Source organism: Podarcis bocagei (genome assembly GCF_964188305.1).
Source record: "Podarcis bocagei genome assembly, chromosome: 2".
In the NCBI taxonomy this organism is placed as follows: Eukaryota; Metazoa; Chordata; class Lepidosauria; order Squamata; family Lacertidae; genus Podarcis; species Podarcis bocagei.
This window is the reverse complement of record NC_138126.1, coordinates 80,260,146-80,284,106: the sequence shown is the minus strand read 5'-3', so window position 1 is coordinate 80,284,106 and position 23,961 is coordinate 80,260,146. Positions and strand designations below refer to the sequence as shown.

Here is a 23,961-nt window from a genome sequence, read left to right as displayed (position 1 = left end):
AGTGCCGAGATAATTATTCCAGAATATAGAATAGCAGGCATTAGGCCAAACTTGGCTAGTCTTTACTAACCTGGTTTGGGGCCAAATCCCACATGTTTCATATCTGATCTCCAGCATAGCCCCATCCCCAAAGAGACCCTCCTATTCTTAAACTGTTTTCTCACAAGCGGAGATCTAACTCCCACTTCAGTATGAATCCAAACATGTCTGCAAATAGACTTCAATGGGCCTTGCTATAACTTTCAACCAGCTGGCTGGAGGTTACAGCAAGATGCTTTACAGTTGCCATAATTATGTCAGGTGATTGATGGGTGGTCAGCCCCACCCAACTATAATCGTTGGTATGCATGGCAGGAGTATGGGCCACTGGCTGGATGTAGCTCTTTATCTGTTCTAGGGGAAACGCTGAGGACTAACCCATTTGTCACATGCAATGCACTTGTGTACATCCCCCTCCCCTCAGTCCTTCACTTCTGAATAATTTAATGTGTGGACAGAGGTTTGTTGTGATGTCTGAGCCATATCTGAGTAAAGAACATGGTGGTTCATCTTTCTTAGACAGACGTGTGGACTGTGCAAGCTGCTTCCTTGAGGAGTGCCCTCTCTCCACCCTGGTAGCCTATTGTGCTCCTGCTCCACAAATTCCATATGTGAAACCTGGCTTTGTTATTGCTTGACTAGATAAGAATGATTGCTAGGAAAGTAGCCTCTAAAATCCCATGGACGTGACATGCAGGAAACACTGTTGTTGTAACATCTTAATGATGTGCGTGCTGCAGGGCAGGGTGGTGGTGGGATAATTCGACTGTCAACTTGAATTGTGAGTGGTAAAGTCTCATCTTCTGCTTGTAGGTTCAAATCCGGCCTTGGAATCTTAGCGATAGTGACTTTGTGATGGATGGCTCACAGCCTCTAGATCCGCGGAAAACCATTTTTGTAGGAGGAGTTCCACGACCCTTACGGGCAGGTATGGTATGCAAAAACAAGTGCAGTGGCTCGTTGATTCTATCCAAGCTGCCTTACTGCTGTGAGAGAACATTGTGTCCTTATTTCTATTGTTAGAAGTATGCCAGTGCTTGCTAAATTTAACTTTTGCTGACACTCCAATTATTTCCAGATACAAGAGTACAAATAAACATGCTTTTGCCCAGGGTCTAGAAAGAGAAGTATGTATATAAAATATCTGGGTAAATCGTTTGTTACTACTTTATTTTAGTGGAGCTTGCAATGATAATGGACCGGCTGTATGGAGGAGTTTGCTATGCTGGAATTGACACAGATCCTGAGCTGAAGTACCCAAAAGGAGCTGGGCGTGTTGCATTTTCTAATCAACAGAGTTACATAGCTGCTATCAGTGCCCGCTTTGTTCAGCTGCAACATGGAGAGATAGATAAACGGGTAAGGGCTAGAGCACATTCTGTGTATTACTCAGCATTCTTTCATGGGTTTATTTCCATATAAGTGCCCGTGTGTGGCAGGAGAAAATGTTGTATTAAATGGAAAATATTATCTTCCCTGTATTCCTAGCATACATGCATAAAAAAGCCATACCACACACAAAAAAGCTATACCACAAAGCCCCTCCATCAGCCCAGAGATCCGGAGGTGGGAGGATCTAGTTTAACATTGGCTTTTTAATGCCTTCTGGCACCTTCTAAAACTGTTGTTCCCTTCAGAGAAATTTCCTGTAGCACAGCATAAGCCTGTGTTCCTAATGTTATCCTGTTACCTCTGCATGACTTGCTTTGCTGTTGGCCTCTTTTTCACCCCTGCCTATGTGCTGGAAGTAGAATGGTCAATTGGTTTATGAAAGTAGAATGCAAACTGCTGCACTATTTGCATTCATTTCTACAGAATTTGTTTGAGTCTCTCCAAGTCCTGTTTTAATTCCGTGCAGGTTACACAGCAACAATATGCAATCATCATTTTATGTTGATGTTAGTGCTAGCTTCGTAATAACATATGTTCACAGCACATGCCAACAAAAGCAAAAATAGCTTTGCCACAAATGTCCATATTTCCCTGTATGTAGCTCGTTGTCATCCTTCCTTACTTTGCCAAACCTTTATTAGGCATTACAAATATAGGCCATCATAAAACATCCACATATAAAATTTTAAAATATATACAAATAAACAGCCATGTAAAAATATGTAATAATGAGAATTTTCGTTGGAGTTTCTTCCTGCTAAATAGTGCTATTCACCACTCTGAGAGATACTATTGATAAAAACTCAGCCACCCTTGCAGTTACTTCCAAGTTAATGTTGGACAGATATTTTCTGATATTTTCATTGTGCTGTGTCATTCACATGGTGGGAAGAAAGAGTTAGGATTAAGGAACAGGCAGTATTTTGTTGTGGTGTAAGATCTTGTGAGCCAGCTCTGTCACTGTTGTATTGTTTTACTGTTTCTTAGCCATTTGACATGTTTTCTTCCGGGGTTTTGTGACTCAGCAATTTGAATACCATGATTTACTTGATTGGAGTTTTAGGGAGGAAAAGCAACTGAGCAAATTGTGCATATTGATTTGTGGTGGCTGGTCCTTCTCTGCGTTTAGAAGAGCTGTCATGTTTCAATTTCTCATACACAGTAATGGCATGCAGGTTAGATTTACTGTTGCTAGCAAAACGTACCTGAAATCTGAGCAGGAAATGAAAACATTCCTGTCCATGTCCTCCAGCAGATTTAGGCATATGCAGATCCTTTCTAGACTGAGTCCCCTTTGCATAAAAGCCGTCCCCCTTGCTGGATTTCCATGTCCAGAACCTGCATATCTGTGTGTGCGCTTCCCCCTTGGGGAATGGAGCCACAGATGCAAATCAAACATGCCACTTTTGCACAATCAGATCCCAGTTTAATAAACTAAGATATGCCCTTTGCTGTCATTTTGTACTACTATTCACATGAGTGGCAAAAACAGACCATGGTTTCCTGTTACATGTGAAGCAGGGACTATGACTAATGACTTCCAAACAAGCCAGATTTGCAAGACAGCTTCCGATGCAGCCACTGTCAGTTTTAACAGCACCAGTCAGCTAAGAGGGTTTTTTTCCCTGAGGGAGGAAATCTAAATTTAGCCCCCTCGCATTCAGTACGGGCTACCACAGTTGGTGATAACAGTGGCACCCATTTGTTTGGCAAATCCAGACAATCAGTGTGTACTGTAGTCGGTGAAGATATCTGGATCATGTTGTGCCTCTCTTTTTGTGTGAAAATCTAGACTTTGACATTAATGCTCTCTCAACCTCACACACACATACACATGTTTTTATAAAACTCAATTTAAAGCAAATATCATTACAGCCTCTGAAATATATTTCTGTCCAAAACATATTCAATGAAATAAGGAGTTGTTTATTCACACTTCTTAACATTGGTTAGGAAACAGTGATGTTCAACATTCAATTATTTTTAAAATCCTTTAAATGGTGCAAATAGACAAGATGACACAAGATCCATGATTGGACTGAACCCCTTTTTAATAGTAAATTTAGTTGGTGGAAGAAACTGAATCAGGCAGCGGTGGGAGGATTTTTTTTTTTTAAAGCATCTCTTCCCCTTCATATTTGCATGAGTGGACTGGTGGATATTCGTTAACTGGAGGAATTATCTTGTTAACCGAATGTCTGCCAGTCCACTCTTCAAACAGAAATTCATGGTAAGACCAATTTCCATCCTTTTCCCGCTTCAGATTGTCCCCCTAATACTATCATCAACCTGACATATGGTTACTGTATGTTTTGCTCTGCATGGCAAATAATCAAAATTGCTCCCCCACCCCATAGCTATTAAGAAAATGGCATGGGCATGGGGGTGGGGGTGGGGAGAATTAAAGCCTTCTCTCCCTGTGCTGTATTCCAGATCCAAATCAGGCCTTTTAAAATAAAACCAACAATCCTGAAGAGATCCAATCACAGATATCCGTTCTTGTGTTGTTTCCATGGTCTCTTCCCAGTGGTGAGGCTTAAGCAAATATTAGATGGTTTTATTTCAGCAAAACTCCTCAATCTCTTGTTCTTATGGGGCACCTCAGTAACTTTAATTAAAAAATACTTTCACATGTTCAAAATTGACTTGACATGCTGCCAGTTAGGAACAAATACTTTTTTAACCAGCAACACAGAACTCCCCCAATATGATACTTTGGCCAAACATTTCAGCACAATCAAAATACCCTTTTCTTTATCCCTTGCCAAATTATTGCCTTACACGTCACTTCCTTAATGGTGTGTCTTGCATAAAACGAAACAAATTCTTAACATGTGCAAGCATCCTAAGAATTATTGGGACAAAAACATCAGTAGGTTTGCATGGTGTCTCTTAGCATGCTGCCAAAGATATGGTGGTGACCACTAGCCTAGATTGCTTTAAAAGAGGGTTTGGCAAATTGATAGATAACTTTAGCATCAATTAGTAAAATATTTTTTATTAATAATAATAGCAGCAGTAGCAGTTGTATTTTCATCCTGCTCTTCCTCCAAGGATCTCAGGGTAGCATATATGCTTCCTCTCTCGCACCCTCAATTTTATCCTCACAGCATCCCTGTGAGCTAGGTTAGACTCAAAGAAGGTGACTTGTGCACAATTATTCAGTAAGCTTTATGCCTCAGTGGGAATTTGAAAACATCTGTCTGAGGATCTACTCAAGTGTCACACTCCACATTCAGAGACCTACAGGTATAGGACAATATACACATTTTAATAACAGTAATAAAATAACCTTAATAAACAACTTATGAAAACCAAATTACTGGTGGACATATAACAAGGGAAAGCTATAGCTTTCCTGCCCTGTTTGTAGGTTTCTTGGAGGTATCTGGTTATCCATTGCTGGCAACAGGATGCCCGGCGGGTTGGATCCTTGCTCTGCTCCAGTTGAGGTTTTCTTAAGGCACAGTGGAATATTCATTGAGGCATCTGTATTAACAGTTAGATTGCAGTAATCGACACAGAAGACACTCTAGCAGTGTAAACTTTCTCTCTCCTTCTTTTAACACAGGTGGAAGTTAAGCCATATGTCTTGGATGATCAGCTGTGTGATGAATGTCAGGGGGCCCGTTGTGGTGGAAAATTCGCTCCATTTTTCTGTGCTAACGTTACCTGTCTGCAGTATTACTGTGAATATTGCTGGGCTGCTATCCATTCACGCGCTGGCAGGGAATTCCACAAGCCCCTGGTGAAAGAGGGAGGAGATCGCCCGAGACATATTTCATTCCGCTGGAATTAAGTGATTCCTGCAGCGTGTTCATATGCAGGCCTCAAAATAAGTGCACTCTTCTGTTATCCTGATTCCCATGCCCTCCCTTCCTCTTCTCTCTTATTCAAGATAGCATGTCCTACTGTTGTAGTCTGTAACTTAACAATAGTGTAACAAAAGAATGACCTATAATCATATAGGTATTTTGTAGAATCTTGTCATTAAACTGTATTGGGAACTGCTATTCATATGGATAACACAGTGCATGGAAACCAGGTTCTCTTACCTTTAGTTACCCAGGGGGACACTGCTTTCCTGCTATCTTTTCTTGAAGGAAGAGAGAACAATATTAAGAGAAGAGAAATGAAACAATAGAGTATTTTGTTTTTTAATTAAATTATTGCTAGTAACAAAATCAATAGAATACTTTTATGAAAAGTAATCATGAGATAGGAACACTATGAATCTATTCTGACACTTTGTCCAACCCACCCTTCCTTCTCCCCTTCCCTGCCCAAACCTCTGGGAAGCCTGTTTTCTTGCCGCCTATGATTTTATAGCAATGGAAACAGTTAGCCGTTAACCTAGTAACAGGAAAGAGCATGTTTAAAGCAACAAAAATGCATGAGCAAGGTTTAAAGCAGCATTAAGTTAAATGTTTTATTTAAGGGTTCCGAAGCTATTTTTTTAGCACAGTACGTGTTTCTCACCGTGCCTCCGACTTCCCACCACATTCAAACTTTTACTAATTGAGTAGGCAGAGCTTAGATCTGTGTTCTTCATCCAAGCAATCACATTTTAAAAGTTCCTGAATGTAAATCCTGGGTCAATTTACTACTGGGGGTGGGTGGGGAGTGCACTTATTCTTTGATGTTGTTGTTGTTGTTGTTATATTATTATTATTATTTTTAAAGAAGAAACTTCATTATCAGAATACAGCCCTAGAAATCCTACCAAAGCTAAAGTAATGACAACTAGTGAACTGGCATGTCCTCTCCTGAAGAACAAATGTATAGATTTTATTTTTGATGGTTATATAGAACTCTATATCCTAATTTACTAATGTTAATCAGGGGCCAGCCTTTGCTCTCCATTTTGACGTGAAATACAAGAACCTAAAGATATACCTCAAGATTATGATTTTGATTCCCACCTCCCCCGCCTGCCTCGTAAGACACTAGTAATTCATTCTAACCACACAAATCAAAATTTGGCTACTTACTGGGCTTACTCTGGGACGTAAATGTGTTTTAATCTCCGAATGAAATTGGATCATCAAAAGCATAAGAGGGACAAAGTGAAGTCTGTTTCCAGGGATGTTATGCACTGTTGGTTGAATGAATATGCATTGCATATTGGTAAAGAAGAATATGCTTGTCTTTCAGCAGAGAGCAAGTAAGAAAATCTCAATAAATAATTCTTTTTGGAACTTAGCACAGAAAATAAAGAATTCCAGGGCTCTAATGTACCAACTTGCTGAGAAATGCATGGGTTGTTTGAACCATATAAGTGAGAACACAGTAGATGTTAAAGCTAAAGCACAGGGTGGTGTTGGTTAGTTTGATATAGTCACTCGAGCTCTGTAAAGCTGAGAAAATTGATAGGAGTGAATGAGTTCAGTTCTTAAGAAATGATTTTGTAGCAGTGTGCAAAACAACCCAGTCCATTGGCAATCTGAACTGGCATGGTACCACCATAGACTCATAAACCAAAGACTTGCCTTAGCACAGCTACAGACAAAAAAAGCAAATCTCTTCTGTAAGCCCTCTCCCTCCCCTTTCCTTCCCCCTCCCCAATTATCTTTGAGAAGCAGTTTTGATTTTCAACACATAAAACATACCTTGTTATTTTCCAAAGGTCAAAATGGAGACATTTGCTGTCTACTCGTCAAGTAGAGAAAGGGAGCTGCTTTTAATGAAATCCCTGCAAATATTGACAACAGTAAATGCAAATGGAGAGTGCTCTTTTGTAGACTGTCAGGGACCTTTTTCTCTGAAGTACATAATTATAGTTGGAATATTCGTTTTAATTTTTTTAAATGCTTGTAGGTGGCTTGGGGTGTCTTATTGTGCCGATCCTACCCAGTGAACAGGTGAGATGGGTTACCATTACAAGAAATAACACTGTTTGAGAAGTAGCTTTGAATAATAATTTTTTCCCTTTGTACATGACCTGCTGAATTTCGGTACAGTGTTTTTGTAGCTAACTTATTTTGTCATGCACATAATGTATATTTGTTATGCACTACTTTTGTATATCTTGTTTTTCCAACAGTGAGCATTTTTAGGCACACTTTTCACTGACGGGATATCTCTTTATGCAATACCTCAATTTTTCATATTGCAAAGAGTAGCTTTTTGTACTTTTATTACTGAGAGATCTTCATATACTTCATTTTTTAATATAAATAATTTTAATAAATTTTATTTTCTTATATTCTGCTTTTTATACATTTCAGTGCTCTGCATACATTTTGAATTATGGATGTTGTGCACTGGCAATGCTATTTTAGAATTTGCAGAGAAAAGAAAGCATGTTGCTTAAACATCTTTAGCCCAGCACCAGGTATTTGGTGTACATATAATTTAAAAAAAAAATACTTATATGTAAAGTTGAGACTTAAAAAGAAATTTTTAAAAAGCATGAAAGTGACAAATGAGAGAGTTTGTCTTTAGACCCTTGAAATTTAATGCATAAGCATAGAGTAGAAGTTTAAAAGTAACATCCCAAATTGTCTACCGCTTCTTAATAGGTTTTTAAAAGTAATACACAAATGCAGATGTTTTTTGGTGAATGTTTAGCCATTTTTAATCTTAACAAATTGATGTTAGGTGTTTGCAGAGATGTGTCTGCTCTTTTAAATCATATGTAAGGAAATAAACCCAAGCCTGCCCAGTGGTGGGCATGTAATGTTAGTATGCATGACTAATATTAAAAGAAAAATGTTATTCTACTAATATTCACTTGTGGTGATTGTGTGAAAAGCGTGTTTACAGATTATTTGGTTACACTTCAATTTACAGGGCATAAATGATTATCTATATTACTCTGTACTCTAGATAGTGCTAATATAATATGTCCTTCTGATTACATGGGAGGGTGGAGTTGCCATGTCACTCCAAGCATAACTAACATGTAATTAGTTTTAAAATCTTAGGGTATCACTTTATTTAAAGGGGTGTAAACAAGCATGTCATTTTCTCTCACAAGCATGGCACTGGCCATGTACTTACAATGTAGTTACAGAGTAATTACATGGTTATTTTTGCAATGTAAAATAAAGTGTTTCTGATTATTTTATATGTAAAGGAACCCCCACTGCCCCGTGCTTTTTTGGTATATAGTATCTACTTCTCCATACACAGACCTCTGCAGAAAGCAAATCTAAAACTTGCAGTGAATGACTTTAGTGTTTTATAAGGATGCTGTTGGAAAGACTTGATAATTCACCCCTTTTTTGTTTCTTGAAGAGTTAAAGCCTTCTGTTTTAAAAGGTGATTTAAAACTTGAATGTGATGAATTGTGGCAAGTTAACTTCAAGTTATGTGCAATACTTATTTCAGACTTCTGGAAGATCTTTGCAGTGTAATTCTTTGTTTTTAATTGCAGACATTTAAAAATGTCATTTTCTACTGTTCTAGTAAATCCTCTTTCTTGCTGGTGTTTCTAAAGAAAAGAATCAGAAATCAATCTTTCTACTAATGTAAATTTGAGATTATTTTTTAAAAAAAGGAATAAAAGAGGTTTTGGTCATTTGCTTTATTTTATTATCTTATTTTAAAGCTACTGTGATTGATAGCATTGTAAGAATTGGGACAATATTGTATTCAACTGTTTTATTTTTTATATTTTTAAAATTTAAAGTATAATTAGTTTTTATAATTTTCATCAGATTCTTTTGTTATATTTTTTGGAAGTGAAACTTTTAGCAAGTGGGTGTCTAGTTTTTACTAATCCCTAATATGTTTTCCCCCGATGTAATGCTCATATTATCAGAAGGAAAAGTTATTTAAGTATGTCAGTTACTTGTACTACTTGGCTGAATTTCCATATAGTTTTTACTGTGTATGGGGAGGTTGTAGTATTTATTATAGCATTTTAAATAAGGGTAATTCATTTTTTATTAAAGTCATTTTCACATTAAGTTCATATTTTTGTATGTTCTACTCTAAGTTATAACACAAGTTTCTTTTTTAAGAGAGTTCATTTGTTGAAGTGCTAGTGGAAAATTAATGTTATTAAATAGTTTGCAAATGACTATTTATACCAGTATGCATATAATTTTTAAATATTTGTAATGTGAGATGTTGAATGAATAAAACTTTTAACTCAATGATTACTCAAGCTGTTATTTTGAGCTCTTCAGCATCGTGACATAACCGCTATTCCTTTTTGACTTCATTATTTTATGAAGGAACAGTGTTGCAGAGTGGAAATCATTTTGCTACACGTGTCTCTAATTCAAATCACTGGCCAGCCGTGAAGTGCAGTTGTTGACCTGAAGGACAGTCATATCCCGATATTGCTCAGATTTATGTGATTGCTGTTAGTGATAACAGTTGTAAACCACTATGTTCTAGAAACAACTAACATCTGACCTGCAGTAGTGTTTTATTCTCTGCTTCAAAAGAAGTACTAAAAATTAGACAATGATTCTTTTATTCTTTCTACTTTGGACCTTGTGAATTGAAGAGCCAGTGTAAGGGACAGAGTTTTGGACTTTGACCAAGGTGGCTAAGATCTAAATAGCTGCTCAAGGAAGGAAAGGAGGGGAAACAAAAAGAGAGGAGACTTGAAAGGTGCACTGGTTTTTCTTCAACCCAATGAGTTTCACATCTTATGACTCCTGCAATGTTCTCCGTATAATCATAAGCCAGGAAATAGTTTTAGTAAAGAACTATCTACAACAGATCTTCTCTCCTTTTGCTACTTTCTCTCTCTGGCATCTAGCCCTGCTTCTTGCTTGGGTCAAACCTGCTAAATAAGAAATAAGCTGAAATGCTCACATTTATCCTTACAGCTCCTAAAGGAGCCCTAGTTAACCAGAACAGTCTTCTGTACTACCTTAGATTAATGTGCTTAACATGTGATTATTATTATTATCATCTGTGAATTTTCTGAGTCATTCTTGAATTCCATAATACAATTGGCCATTTCCCTTGGATACTTGAGATGCAGCTTCCATGGCCTTGATATTGATATATTTAATAAGCAAATCTGCCATCTTCCGCCAGGTCAGAACCCTTCTAGTATTTTGTCATGTTGTCCTGAGATGATTTTGAGAGTTTGGCCTCCCAGTGGTGTCAGCTTCGATGTCTCAGTCCTAGGCATATTCAAGCCCAACAATAGGGGATAGTCCTAAAGAACTTTGTTTTCAGACATCGCTAATCACAGAGAGTGTGCTGTTAGGATAAGCCTTCAGCTGCTGCTCAAATGTCACCCTGGGGGTAGAGCCAAATACTGACTATTTATATTTTGTAAATTTGGTACTTGGGGAAGATCTGCTGTCTCTGGCAGGAGTCTCATGTGACTTTGGCATGAATCTTCAGCAAACTCAGCATCTTCGCATCTATTTTTAAACATCCAGCCTTCAGTATGTCAGCTAGGCCAAAAACAAACAGCCAAGTGTTCAGTCACCTGCTTCCACTTACTGGTCTTCTGCTACTTAATCATCAGGACAAAGGGAAGCCCAGTGTGTGATGCCGAAATAATGGAATGTTGGATGAGCGGTGAGACAATAGGGGTGGCAACGTGTCGGAGGAGAAGAATGCAAAGCATCAGAAACTGGAGTGACTTGGCAGGCGGGGCAGAAGAAAGCTCGGCCAGCTTTGCCAAGTCTGGGTGAGGCCGGCCTGGGTTCTTGTGGTTTTCTCCTTCATCCCCCAAGCACACTTGGAAGCTGCTCTAGGGAGAAAGTGGAAAGCTTTTATGGAATGTTCACAGCTGAGGCTTTGAGCTACGTGGTATTCTATATTACAATGCCAAGCCATCTGTGTTTTTATAGCCAATGCCCCTTTACAATCTAAATCCCATACATGATACATGTAAACAAAGCAACCCAAAATTTCAAAATTCAGATCACTAAAGCTAATGTTGCAAATGTCACTTGTTTGCCAAAGCGTTGAAAACAAAATCAATCACTGTTTTGAATTAGAAAGATGGCTCCCAGTTTTCTTGCTGCTTCTTAATAGAGCTACCCTTACAGGTAATCGGCATGTTTACAGCAACATATTTAGTTCTAAAATAATCTGATTTACCTTCTAGGAAACTAAAAAGGGAAACAAAAACCCTATCCCTATGTTTTGTTATGTGAGTTACAGAAATAGCAATACAAAATACAGTGATATCGTCAACCTGGTGTGCATACACAAATATTATTCTTCGCCTGTTTTTTTTGTGTTTTTGGTTTTTTTTAAATGCCAGCCAGATATTACTTGGCCATTGTTTGAAATGTGAAGTGAGTACACCCCCCCCCCGCAATTTCTTTTCATTTATGAAACATCCCAAAGCAAAATATAAAAACCATTTCAAATCCAGTATGGATACAGACTAAGATAATAATCTCCCCTTAAAAGTCTTGTTTAAAAAGGAAAGCCTTGAATGTATTCCAAAAAGACAACCGAGATGGTTCTTGTCTAATACAGAAAGTTGCAAAGGGTAGGTGTCATTACAATAAGTGCCTGACTTTAACATCATGTAAAAGATGGTATCTGCAAGAGGCATATAAAACTGCAGACTTTGAATTCTTCATGTATTCACAATCTATTTGGGCATCTTCTTCATAGATCTTGTGAGCAGACACATCCTGAGATTATTTTACAAGAGAATTTAAATAGCATCAAACAGTTCCCAAATTATGCCCAGCCTTCTTAATGCTGCAGATCTAAAAATTGTATTTTTAAAATAGGCATTGACATGATACTACTGGAAGTCACCCCCCCTCCACCTAGTTTAGGATGAATTATTTATGTGTCCTTTTACAGAAGGAAGAGCTGCTTCTAGGTAATGCACCAAGTAGACTATATGAGACCACAATATGCACAAAACCAATGGGAATTATATCAAATTTATCTGCCCAGCAAATTTTGCTGCCCAGATGAGATACCATTTTATCAACAAAAACTTGGTTGTAGCAAACAATGACCCTTGCTGAAATAAAGTGACTTTATAGCCCCCAATGAATGGCAGATGAAACTTTTAGTTGTGTGAAAATGGGTATGCTGTAATTCCTTCCCCCCCAAAAGCCCTAAAATTTTAATTTAATAATGTTTGATTATATGACCAAGAAACATTTATGCTGCCTCTGCCTTTTGGCAAACTGTGCATCACTTTGGCCTTACTATAATTGATTAAAGTTTCCAAATTTGGAAAGTAGCCTTGCCATACTTGAGATAATGAGCTATATCAGCTGCTAAAAGAAGCACTGGGATTTTTTAATCACCAATGGGGGGGGGGGAGAGAAGAAAGCTCCTGAACTGTATCGTTTGTGCAAAGTTTAAACAACAGGTGTTAAAATACAACCTTGCTTTACTCTCTCGATAGAAACGTTGGCAGGTAGCCCACAAAACCAGTTCAAGTTTTCCCATCATTATTAGAATAGAGTTGCTGTATAAGAAGCAATCAATCTAGCAAAGTCTTTCATTTTTGCAACCTCCATTTCCCAAAGTTTTGGAAGATATTACTGAGAAACAGCATTTTGGATTCTGAAGTTGAAATAATGTAAACTGGATGACACAAGACCAGCCTTTCATTTTCTGCAATAAAAAGTGTTTTCCCAAATAGCTGAATTAAGTATAATAAACATGTTAGTGTGGGTGGGTGTCAAATCCACACTTTACCTATTTCGCCATACATTTAAAAGAATCATAGGTGTACACATTTGAAACATAATGGTGAAATGGCCTTTATCCTGTCACAGCAGGAAGCAGTCATTTGCTATTTTAAATGCATCTATTTTCTGCACACCTACTTCTAGTGTATAGTGAATATATCTCTTCTGAGCTGCCTGCAACCCTGTCCCTTCACAATGAGGATGAAGCCCAGTCCTGGAAAGGGCCACACCCTTTTAGTAGGTTATAGAGGGTTTTGCAACTTTATTGGCAACAGAAATTGCCAATTTACTGAAACACATGGAATTGCTGCTTTGCAACATACTAGCCATCTCCCAACGGGTTCTCACCTCACAACCTGTTATAAATATGCACCATGTCCACATCCCAGATTTAATTCAGAAGATACGGTTGCCATCTCTCATCTTGGCCACAGTCCCCCTGATGTAGCAGGCAACGATATGAGCCTGGCCCGTTCCTCCTGGTTGTGGGAAGCAGGGTTCTGGATGTACTGCATGGCTAGTGAGGGAGGGGGCCGGATGACAGGATGAGGGAGGGAAGGAATAGGGTGGGCCACTGTTTTGTCTGCATCAGGGGAGTTTAGAGCTACATGCCCGGTTGAGAGATGGGAACTGTCTCCCAAGTTAAATGTGAGGTATGAATCTTCTTGCTTTCTGAAGTCATCTGATGAGTCCTCTTTTTTGTACTACAGTGGTACCTCAGGTTACATACACTTCAGGTTACATACGCTTCAGGTTACAGACTCTGCTAACCCAGAAATAGTGCTTCAGGTTAAGAACTTTGCTTCAGGATGAGAACAGAAATTGTGCTCCGGTGGCGTGGTGGCAGCGGGAGGCCCCATTAGCTAAAGTGGTGCTTCAGGTTAAGAACGGACCTCCGGAACGAATTAAGTACTTAACCCGAGGTACCACTGTATTTCTATGTGTACTATTAAGTAGCCTGGTGGCTCCTTGGTGATGCCTGGAAACAAGGATGCTACAAGTGGTCAAGTGTGGCATGACTCCAGAGTATGATCCGAAGGCACATGATGCAGCCACTTTGCTGAAGCTAAGCAAATCTGGATGTGGTCAACACTTCGAGGGGAGACTGTTCAGAAACTGGGGGAATATAATTAACGATAATAAGAATGGTGGTTCCTACTTTTATTTTTTTACTAATACTGCATTTGCTTTTATTTGGTCTCCAAAGCTGATTGGAGCCCCTGTTGGTGTGTTTGGACTGCTCTAACATCCCTGCCCCTTTCCCTCTTGGTAAGCAACAGAAACTCACCTGCCAGGAACCTAGCACAGCAGCTCTGCCCCAGCCAGCCAATTAATTCTGTATCCCCTCCTAAGGTAACTTTGGGGGAAAGGAAAGTACAATGGTACCTCAGGTTACATTTGCTTCAGGTTACAGACTCCGCTAACCCAGAAATAGTGCTTCAGGTTAAGAACTTTGCTTCAGGATAAGAACAGAAATCGGGCTCTGGCAGCACGGCAGCAGCAGGAGGCCCCATTAGCTAAAGTGGTGCTTCAGGTTAAGAACAGTTTCAGGTTAAGAACGGACCTCCGGAACGAATTAAGTACTTAACCTGAGGTACCACTGTATGTCAGAAAGAGAGTGCATCAGATGGCTCTTGTTACCCTGTGAAGTATCAGGACTGGGTTGAATATGTGCAAATGCTTTCAGCAGGACCTGTTTTTCCTGCAGGTTAAAGCTTGTCCTTTTCGTCAGCTTTGGAATGGAAGCTGAAAACTGAATTTGTTTAGACTGCCTTCCTAAAGCTAGAGTTTAGATAGCGAGGAGGCATGTGCAGCATAATGGGTTAGAACACTGCACATTTCTCTGCGTAGCACATCTCATGCGGAAAATTTTCCATCCCTTACAAACTGTTAAAACGCAGGAAAACCATCCTCCTCTTGTGATTTTTAGGTGACAAAATGTCCATTTTATTTCTGATTGTGCGTGCCTGCTCTCTTTTTGGGAATGGAAGCAGAATAGATCTCCCCATTGCTTCAAAACGGATTGGTTGATAGAAAATTGGCTGCCCAGCAAATGCCTATGAGGCGATTCCTCAGCTGTTCTTTATTCAGTGTCATGAAAGCCAGCTCAGACAACAGTCCAAAAGGCCCATTGCCTGCCTACAGGAAATTGGGAGACAAATAATGGCCTTAGAAGGGAGAGCAGAGCAGAAAACATTGACATCTCTTCTTCTCAGTAAAATAAGCCAATTCAGTCCGTCAGTATGAAAAACGTCTGCAATGAAGCTCTGTATGCAGCTGCCTTTTGCAGGAGATATATATATATATATATATATATATATATATATATATATATATATATATATATATAATGTATGTATGTATGTGTATATATATTATATATATATATATTATAACATTCAAGTGGCTTATTTGTAAATACCTTTCATCTTATACCACTGCAATGTGATAGAATTATCATCTGCGGGTAACCAAGGTAGTATTAACATTTATTTCATGTTAAGCTGGTTGTGGAAGTGGCCGTTTTTTGCCTATCACACAAGTGTGTTGTGTTCTCTGGCTTTTAGTACTCAAAGGAAACCACCCACCATCTCTCTGCGCATGAAATTAACAGTGTTGCACTCCCTCTGCTGGGCCTTCTGAATAATTCTGTTACTGCTTTTTCCAGAGGTACGTGCAGCTGCCTTACACCAGGTGACTCTTGTACATCTAGCAGATGATTGTCTACTCTGAGTTGCGGTGCTTTTCTCATCACTTTTGCTCAATCCATTTTAACTGGAGCTCCCAGGTGATGAATGGACTGTGCCCTGCAGGGCTCTCTGCTGTTCATAGGCAATGTCTGCATAGCAAGCTTTTAGAAAGATTTAGTGGCCATAGAAGGAGGGTGAGGAGCTTCTTAATAACCAATGCATTTTAGTTCTGGACATTCCCATGCTCTTTTGAAATCTATCATCTCTTGAGGGAAAGGTCTGCAGTTTCAAAAAGCAAAAAGCAGGCAAAGGGCAGGACTCCCTCATCATCCATGTCATTTACATAACAGTACTTGTGGGTCCTGGTGGGTCATCTGCTCACAGGACTGTTGTACAATGAAGTTTCACAAGCAATTTGTGTCCTGATGATCAGGTCCATATTATATATGAGAGCTATAAGCAAGCAAGCAAGCAAGCAAGCAAGCAGCAGACATGGGGGCATAACCAGGGAAGAGAAACAATTCTGTGGAGGGCAAGTTTACACATCAAATTCTTCCACATGACTACATGTGTCAGTGCAAGACCACAAAAGGTCAGTGTGAACTCGGCTGTACATGCTGATAATTGTGGTTGCATTTCCTCCAAAATCTGTGATCACAGAAACAGTTGCCCAGAACCTTGCATGCACATTCTGATAAGTTCACACTCATCCTTTTTTAATCAAGTACTTGTGAACTGGCCCTTAGTCCCAAGCCCTAATTACAAATGCTTCTGGAACAGCATGTGCTGGATAAATTCCAGTTGCAGATGTAAGCATTATGTCCCTTCTGGACTCATTGTGAATCTTGCTTTGCAAGGATATATATTCTCTTTGAGAGTGACACACATAACCTTTGCAGGAAATAAAATATACCTTGCTGACATGCCTGGGGCATATCCAGATGGCCCTTAAATGGGAAGTTAGTCTTTCACAAGCTGGAGAATCACCTTCTCCAAAAGTCCTCTGGAGTCTGGATCCAAGGAGCCTTTCGGGATGACCGCTCACGTGTTCATGTGTGCACGAGTGCAATCTTGATTTCCTGCTCTGGTTCCAGCATCTCACACCACATTAAGGGCTACTCCCATATATACCCTACATTTTGGGAAGCTTGTTGAACAAGGTGGGGGCCACAGTGAGAGCAACAGGGGCTCTGAAAGTTTCCTGGAGAAGTAGGCACTCCTGTTGTGGCACTTTATTCTTGATCGGCACCTCTCAAAGATATGCGAGAGTTTTGTCACTGCAAAGGGTAGCCTCAGTTGCCATCAAGGTGTCTCCAGATACTAGCTCTGAAGGTGGATAATCTGTTCTGTCTTTGTATTATAGCTGACTGAAGTAATTCTGCTATGACTCAACAGCAGATTTTCCTTCCTACGCGTCACAAATATCATAAACTTGAGAGCTTCGCTTGTAACTGGGTTTGAGCCATGCTTAAAAACAACAACCCAATAACCTTCACTAAGGGAATATAAAAGTTCCATGGTGGTTATGCAGGCTGAAATCACAACTTGGCTCCTTATGCTTATTAAATACTGGATGTTGCCAGAATTCTATCAAAGCAGACAAGGCAAGTGTGCTTGTTCCAAGGCTGTTGGATTCTTAGGAGAATCTCACAGGACAATAGCATCACTTGAGGGCTTACAAATTAATCAGTAAATTTGCAAGTGATAGTATTTCAATACTGTTTGGTACCTATATAATAGTACTTGCATCTTTTGGTAGCAAGCTGGTGTTTGCTGTGAGTTGCTTTGGGCACAGCACATAAACTAAAACACACATTTCATTGTTCCCTCCCATTGCTATGAATGCATCACTCATCTCCTTGAAAACCTACACTGGCTTCTTGCCACTCTCTGCATCAACCTTAAGCTTTACTCTTTATTCTAAAGCAGGGATGGGGAAATTGTGGCCCTCCAGATGTTTTTGGACTACAGCTCCCATCATCCTGATCATTGGCTGTGCTGGCTGAGGGAGGGGGTGGGGCTGATTGGAATATCTGAAGTGTCACGCAGGTTCCCCATTCTTGTTTTAAAGCAGCCATGTCCAACAGGTAGATCACTGGTAGATCATTGGCTCCTCCCAAAGAAGCTGAACAACTGTGGCTCCCCTAAAAAGAGCCCAACATTTTACCTAAAAAAACTCAACAGCTTTGACCCCCCCAAAACGGCTCTTCCTCATTCCTAAAAAAAGCTCAACTTTGACCTGAACCCTCAAAAAGGGGGTAGATCATTGCTAAGTTTTTAACTCTGTGAGTATATTGCAGTCTCTTGGGAGTTGGCCACCCCTGTTTTAAAGCATTTCTTCGTTCTGCAAGCAGATGCTAACATTTGCAGTGCTTTTCACCTTCTACACAAACTCATCTGATATCACCCCCTTTTCTCATTCTATTGGTTCCAGTTGTAGGGAGCAGCTTGACAGAAACCTTCTTTCTGCCATTAATTGTCAAGGCACAATCTCTCTGTAAATCATTTCCAAGCTCTTTAAGAAAGGCTTTACAAAGTCTACTGCTGACTTTACTCCACACCCAGGCCAATGCTCATTTTCCAGCTGATTTGTTTCTTGTCCCACACATTTTGCCTACCTAATGTACACTCTGAACCCTCCAGGATGCTGTTGTCAGCACAGTTCTTAGTGCATACTGTATGCTTGGCATTAAGCACTGTAGTGGCCAAGCAGTATCAGTCTTGTAAAATGTAAAATGTTAGGTAACTCTCTTTTCCTCTGAGGGGGCTAAAAGGGTGTGGCTAATGTGAAATTTGATTCAGTGGCCAGTTACTGTGCAGGGGTGAAGGTCAGGATGACCAATAGAGAGCCAGGCTAAGAACCTCTGAAGCCATATTATAGGGCCATCTAAAAGCTAAAAGCACAAAGCCATTTTAGAAAGCTAAAGACTATTTCTCTTTCTCATGTTTGTCACTTTGCCACCTTTTGCAGAGGCAGCAAGCATGCAAGCGTGTGGGTGCCGCTAGCTTGCCCCTGCAGGAAGTTTGCTAGTTGAGGTTAAGCCATTTCTGAGAAACGACCCCTGACAAAGGCAAGTAGCAGGATGTTTGCTGACCGCCAGGCTCCAGAGATAACGCTTAGGTGTGAAGTTGCTAAACCACAAGGACATTTCTTGGAAGTGGGGGGTTCAGGGGCACTTCCTGGAACTAGTACAGAGGTTAAGTAGATTATAAGCCAGTAGCGCCACCTAGTGGAATAGGCAACTTGGAACCGAAAGGACACACCAAATTTATTCATTGGTTGAGCTTTAATGAATATGTATCAATGACCATAGGAAATTGTCAATCATTGGCTAAAGGGATGCCAAGGGGCTGAACTGTGCTTTGCAGAAAGATATATAAGTTGACTGCCCCAAAGGGGGGGCGGGCATTCTTCATTTTCCTGAATGCACCCTATTTGCTTTTTGTCGGACAAAAATCCAAATAAAAACTTTTTCTTTAAGAAACTTTGCTGCCTGATTTTTACATTCCTGGTCTGAATACCGATGTCCCTTTCATTTCTGGTGCCAAAAGTGACTCGGATCAGAAGGACTTTAAGTGTCCTCAGAGACCAGGAGGCAGCTCCCTTGCCCTCTGGGCAGAGGCAGCGGAGGGCCAACAGACTTCCTGGCTTCCAAGTGCACACCGAACCTTTTTTTCGGAGGGGGACAGAAGGCAACTTGACCCTCTTGCTGTATCCTGGGACAGAGGACAACGGATTTGAAGAGCCGAGGTTGGGAGGACAGGGCAGAGAACAGCCGGCTGGGGTGAGTACATGGCAACAAGCCCTGAGGGGATAGAAAATCCTCCTTTTAATTAAGGAGAAGGGAGATACTGATCACATCTCCAGCGTGGATAGTGGCATTAAGTAGAAGGGTTGATTCCTGACAACCACCCACGTTTTGGTATTAGGAAGGAGAAAAGGGGGGGGCACAGGGTGGATAGTGTGTCGTGCAAGCGTCCAACGAGAGAGGCATTTTGTGCATGTATGTGTGTTACCCCGGGGCATTCCCCTGGGGTCGTAGCAACAAGTACTCCATTTCCCAGTCGGGCGACCGCACCTGGGTGAGAAAAGTTGCGAAATGAATGTGTGAGTGTTTGGTGTGGGGACGCTGTACAGGGCCATACTGAAAATGGGAGGGGGGAGACTTGAAAGCCTTGAAAGGTCCAGTAATTCCCCTTCAATGTATGTTAAACAACTTCAAGGAAGGACCAAAATCAGCATAGACCAGGGGGGACATCCTGACCAGATTCCCTATATAGACAACTGGCTGAAGGTGGTAGATGACAATCACCCCCCCCCCCCGGTTGAAGAAATGCAGGACTGAACATTGCAAAGTCACTCCCTCATGTCAGGTTTTGGAGAGGGAAGATGTCCAGAAGAAGTGCAGTGTTTATGGAGAAGAGTGTACAGAACAGTAAGCAGTTATTACTGCATTAACAGAGGAAAATAAAAGAAAAGAGCATGAAACAGGATGCTGCTATAGAATTAATGTAACAGGATCTTGAACAGACAAATGAAGGACTTAATAGATTAAACACAAGTCATTTAGAAGAGAGGTCTCAACTAATTCAAGACCTCCAGAGGTATGGAAGAGAATTTGACAACCTCAGAGAGGTTTTAGCTGAGAAAGACAAAGAAATTTCTGCTATTATTTCAAATACAAATGTGTATTCTGAGCAGATTAATATTCTGAAATGTCAGATCAAGTGCAAAGAGGATGAAATGCAAGACAGGGAAATAGTGTTGTCTAAGGCTGAAAGGGAAGTCCAGTTACTGAAAGATCTACAAACCAAAGGTGTGAACAGTGGAGGCAGAAAGCTTTCAGAACTTTCTGAACAGTTAAGTGCAATAAAATCAGAACTGGCTGAGAAAAAAAAAAAATGAAAACGTTAGTAAAACAAAAGAGAATGAAGAATTTGTTAGGCAAAACAAAGAGACTAGCCAAACAGTTAAAGATCTTCATTCTACAATCAATACTTGTGATGTTACTTAAAACAACAAACTCATGGAGTGTGAGTCACAAATTAAATTGCTTAAAGAACAAATAAGTAAATCAGCTAAAAAATTGCAAGAAACAGAAATAGAATGTAAGGAGGAAACAGACCATCTTAAATCCCAGGTCGATGAACATATCTCTGTAAAGGAGAAATTGAACAAGTTACTAAAATTAAAAGAAAAACAAAGAACAAAGTTTTGTGAATGAGCTGAAATCAGTGAAAGATTCACACAACCAGCTCACTTTACAAAATGCAAAAAAAAAAAAGGGATGAAGATTTAGCTAATTTATCCAGACAACTTGCTGAACATACTGACCATCTAGAAATTGTCAAAAGGTCACTGCAAAAAAGGCAGAGATTGTGATATCCCTAAAAGACAAGCTTAAAGTTGTGGAGCAGCAGGCTTTTGCAGAATCCTGATCTAAGGCTTCAGTATTTTAGCAAAACCTCTAAATGAAGTTACCAGAGGAAGAGAAAGAGACCCCTTTGAGTGGGGACCGGCCCAACAAGAAGCCTTTGAGACTATCAAGCAATTAGATTCCACAGTGAAAGGCTGGCCACCCTGTCTGCGCGCTGTCACTGCCACCGCCACACTAGTGGAAGAAGCAGACAAGTTCATGTTTGGCCAGGAGATGCATGTGAATGTGCCCCATTCGGTTCTCACCCTTATGGAATATAAGGGGTACACAGACTGAAACAGGCTTTGCCCAACCCATTGAGGAGTCTACAGGCGCAGTGGAAGTTTGTGAAGCAGACGTGCCTGATGTTCTAGAGAGACCAAAGGGTCCTAGTCATTTTAAGGGCCAGCGTTGATTCTTGGCTGTTGGCAATACTCCAAGGGAGGAAGTCCTGGGTAGCGTGGCAGCCACTGAAGACAGCATGTCAGGCCACAGTGGCAGCCAGACCAGAAGGGGCTGTGGGACGCCCAGAAAGCCCAGAGGGGGCTAGAGGATGCCCAGAAAAAGTACCGAGCCCAGAGGGGGCTGAGGCTGTTTTGGGAAGCTGTTTCTACGCTTCAATAAGTTGTTCCTCAGGCAGCAGAGCACCCAGAAGTGGGGGTGCAAGGCAGGCAAGCCGTTCCAAGAGCTCTAAGAAAGCCAAAGTCTCCAAGAGTTGTTTGTGTTTTGAGGCGAAGTCCAACAGCAAAAGGCATTGCCCTGCAATTGGCAGCAGGATGCAAGGCTAATGTCCAGAAGTTGAGACGTTACTGGAAGCAGTATGGGGTCCCGAAGAGATTGCCGTGATGCACTGCAAAGCCCATGGGAGAGGCCGGGACATGGTCACTAGGGGCAACCGGAAGGCAGACAACGCAGCTCGTGAAGCAGCTTTGAAACCTCCACCAGCACTCAACGCAGCCCTCATCCCACAACTCACTCCAGACGATGTGGAACCACGCTACACACCGGAGGAGCAACAGTGGGCACGCCAGGAAGGAGCAACACTCCAGGAGGGATGGTTCCGTCTACCAGAAAACCGTGTTTTTGTGCCCCAACATCTGGCTACCGTGATTGTGAAGAATTACCACAAGTCCACTCATCTAGGGGGTCCAGCTGCCAGAGCACACCTTGGGAGACTTTTCTATATCACTAACCTTTCTCAACTAGTTGCTGCTATATCCCAGGGGTGTGTCCTGTGCGCCAAGAACACCCCCAGACAAGGCCACCTCCCCCCACCGGGTGTACAACACGTGGGCTTTACCCCTATGGAAAGCCTGATTGTGGACTTCACTGAACTACCACCAACTAGGGGCATCAAATACCTGCTTGTGTTTGTCTGCACCCTGACAGAGGCATACCCCACTAGAACAGAGATACCTCGTGAAGTGTCCAAGAAACTGTTACATGAACTCATACCCCGATTTGGCCTCCCCAGAAGTATTGGCAGTGACAATGGCCCTGCCTTCATTGATAAAGTTGTACAAGAAGTGTGCAAGGTGCTGCAGATAAACTGGAGGCTACACGCAGCCTACAGACCCCAGAGTTTGGGGACACCTGAGCGTATGAATCGCACCTTGAAGGCCCACTTGGCCAAGTTGACCCAGGAGTCGGGACTACACTGGATAGATGTCCTGCCCATTGCCTTGTTTCGGATTTGGAGCGCTCCAACCAAGAGACTGAGACTATCACCCTTTGAACTTTTGTATGGCAGGCCACCCCCTTTCGTCTGAGACATCCCCGCCAGTTTGGGGCGGGTGGGAGATCACATCACTCAGGAACAAGTGCAATTCCTGTCCCCGTGTGTGTTTGCTTCCCTTTCCAGGTACTACCTCGAGCCTACACCGTGCAGTCTCGCTGAGCCGGTCCACCAGTTCCAGCCGGGTGACAGCGTGGAAGCGCAACCCCCTCATCCCTAAGTGGCGAGGCCCGTATACCGTCCTCCTCTCCATCCCAACTGCGGTGAGAGTAGCCGACGTGATTCCCTGGGTGCATCACACGCGTCTGATCATCACCTTGTGTCTGACGCTACCGGAAACGCGTTGGGCCACGGGCAACGTGATCCTGCGACTGATCATCACAAGGACTTTCACAAGGACTTTCCCCTTTTCTCTATTATGTTCTGTATTGATTTGCTCTATGTCCTACTGCCCTTTTTGCTCTATGTCCTATTGTCCTGACCCCACTGAGCCATACCAACCCTATTGGCCTGCGGACCTCTGCTATGACTGGTTCGTCTTGCCAGTGGTAAGAAATGGCGTGCTCATTGGGTATTGGGAACAGGGGTTTGATGAGGTTGCCGTATTGAAACATCCCACTACCCCACTGTGGCTTCTCTTCCACACCACTGTCCAGCGCACATGGGTACTGCTCCTACGGGAAGTTGCAGAGACGGTCGAAATCTATCGAGTTCTGGACCGCTCTTGCTGTTGTGGGGGGGTAACCAACTGTCAATCGGGGGGTAGAGCACTGTACCAACCCCATCTGGTAGACCAGGTCCTGAATCTTAATGCAAATATTGCAGGGGAGGGAGCCTGAACCAGGTGCACATTGAAATTGCTGAACAAGTGCCAGTAAATCCTGCAGCCCCACCTGTGGTTGTCGTGGTGGCTCGAGCCTCCCATAATCCCAGAAGAATACCTGGCCTGGTAACTCCACACATAATACCCTTGAATGTGGTAGGGTATTCTTGTGGCTGCATAAGGGTTGCCACCCCAGGCTTCAGCCTCCATAGGCCCTGGTCAGAGACCACGTAGGTGACCGCTACCCAGTAGGACCAGCCTTTGA

The 23,961-nt window shown here is 41.5% G+C and overlaps 1 protein-coding gene across 2 annotated transcripts in view; it reads left to right on the top strand.

The window, feature by feature from the left end:
• Positions 1 to 10,109, top strand: part of CPEB4 (cytoplasmic polyadenylation element binding protein 4) — a 54,369-nt gene extending 44,260 nt beyond the window's left edge. For both annotated transcript variants that reach the window (XM_081178432.1, XM_081178433.1), the window contains 3 exons: positions 853 to 967; positions 1,217 to 1,398; positions 5,003 to 10,109. In XM_081178432.1, the coding sequence (XP_081034558.1) occupies positions 853 to 967; positions 1,217 to 1,398; positions 5,003 to 5,230 (525 nt within the window). In that variant the 3' untranslated portion in view covers positions 5,231 to 10,109. The remainder of the gene's footprint in view (positions 1 to 852; positions 968 to 1,216; positions 1,399 to 5,002) is intronic.
• Positions 10,110 to 23,961: the final 13,852 nt, after the last annotated feature.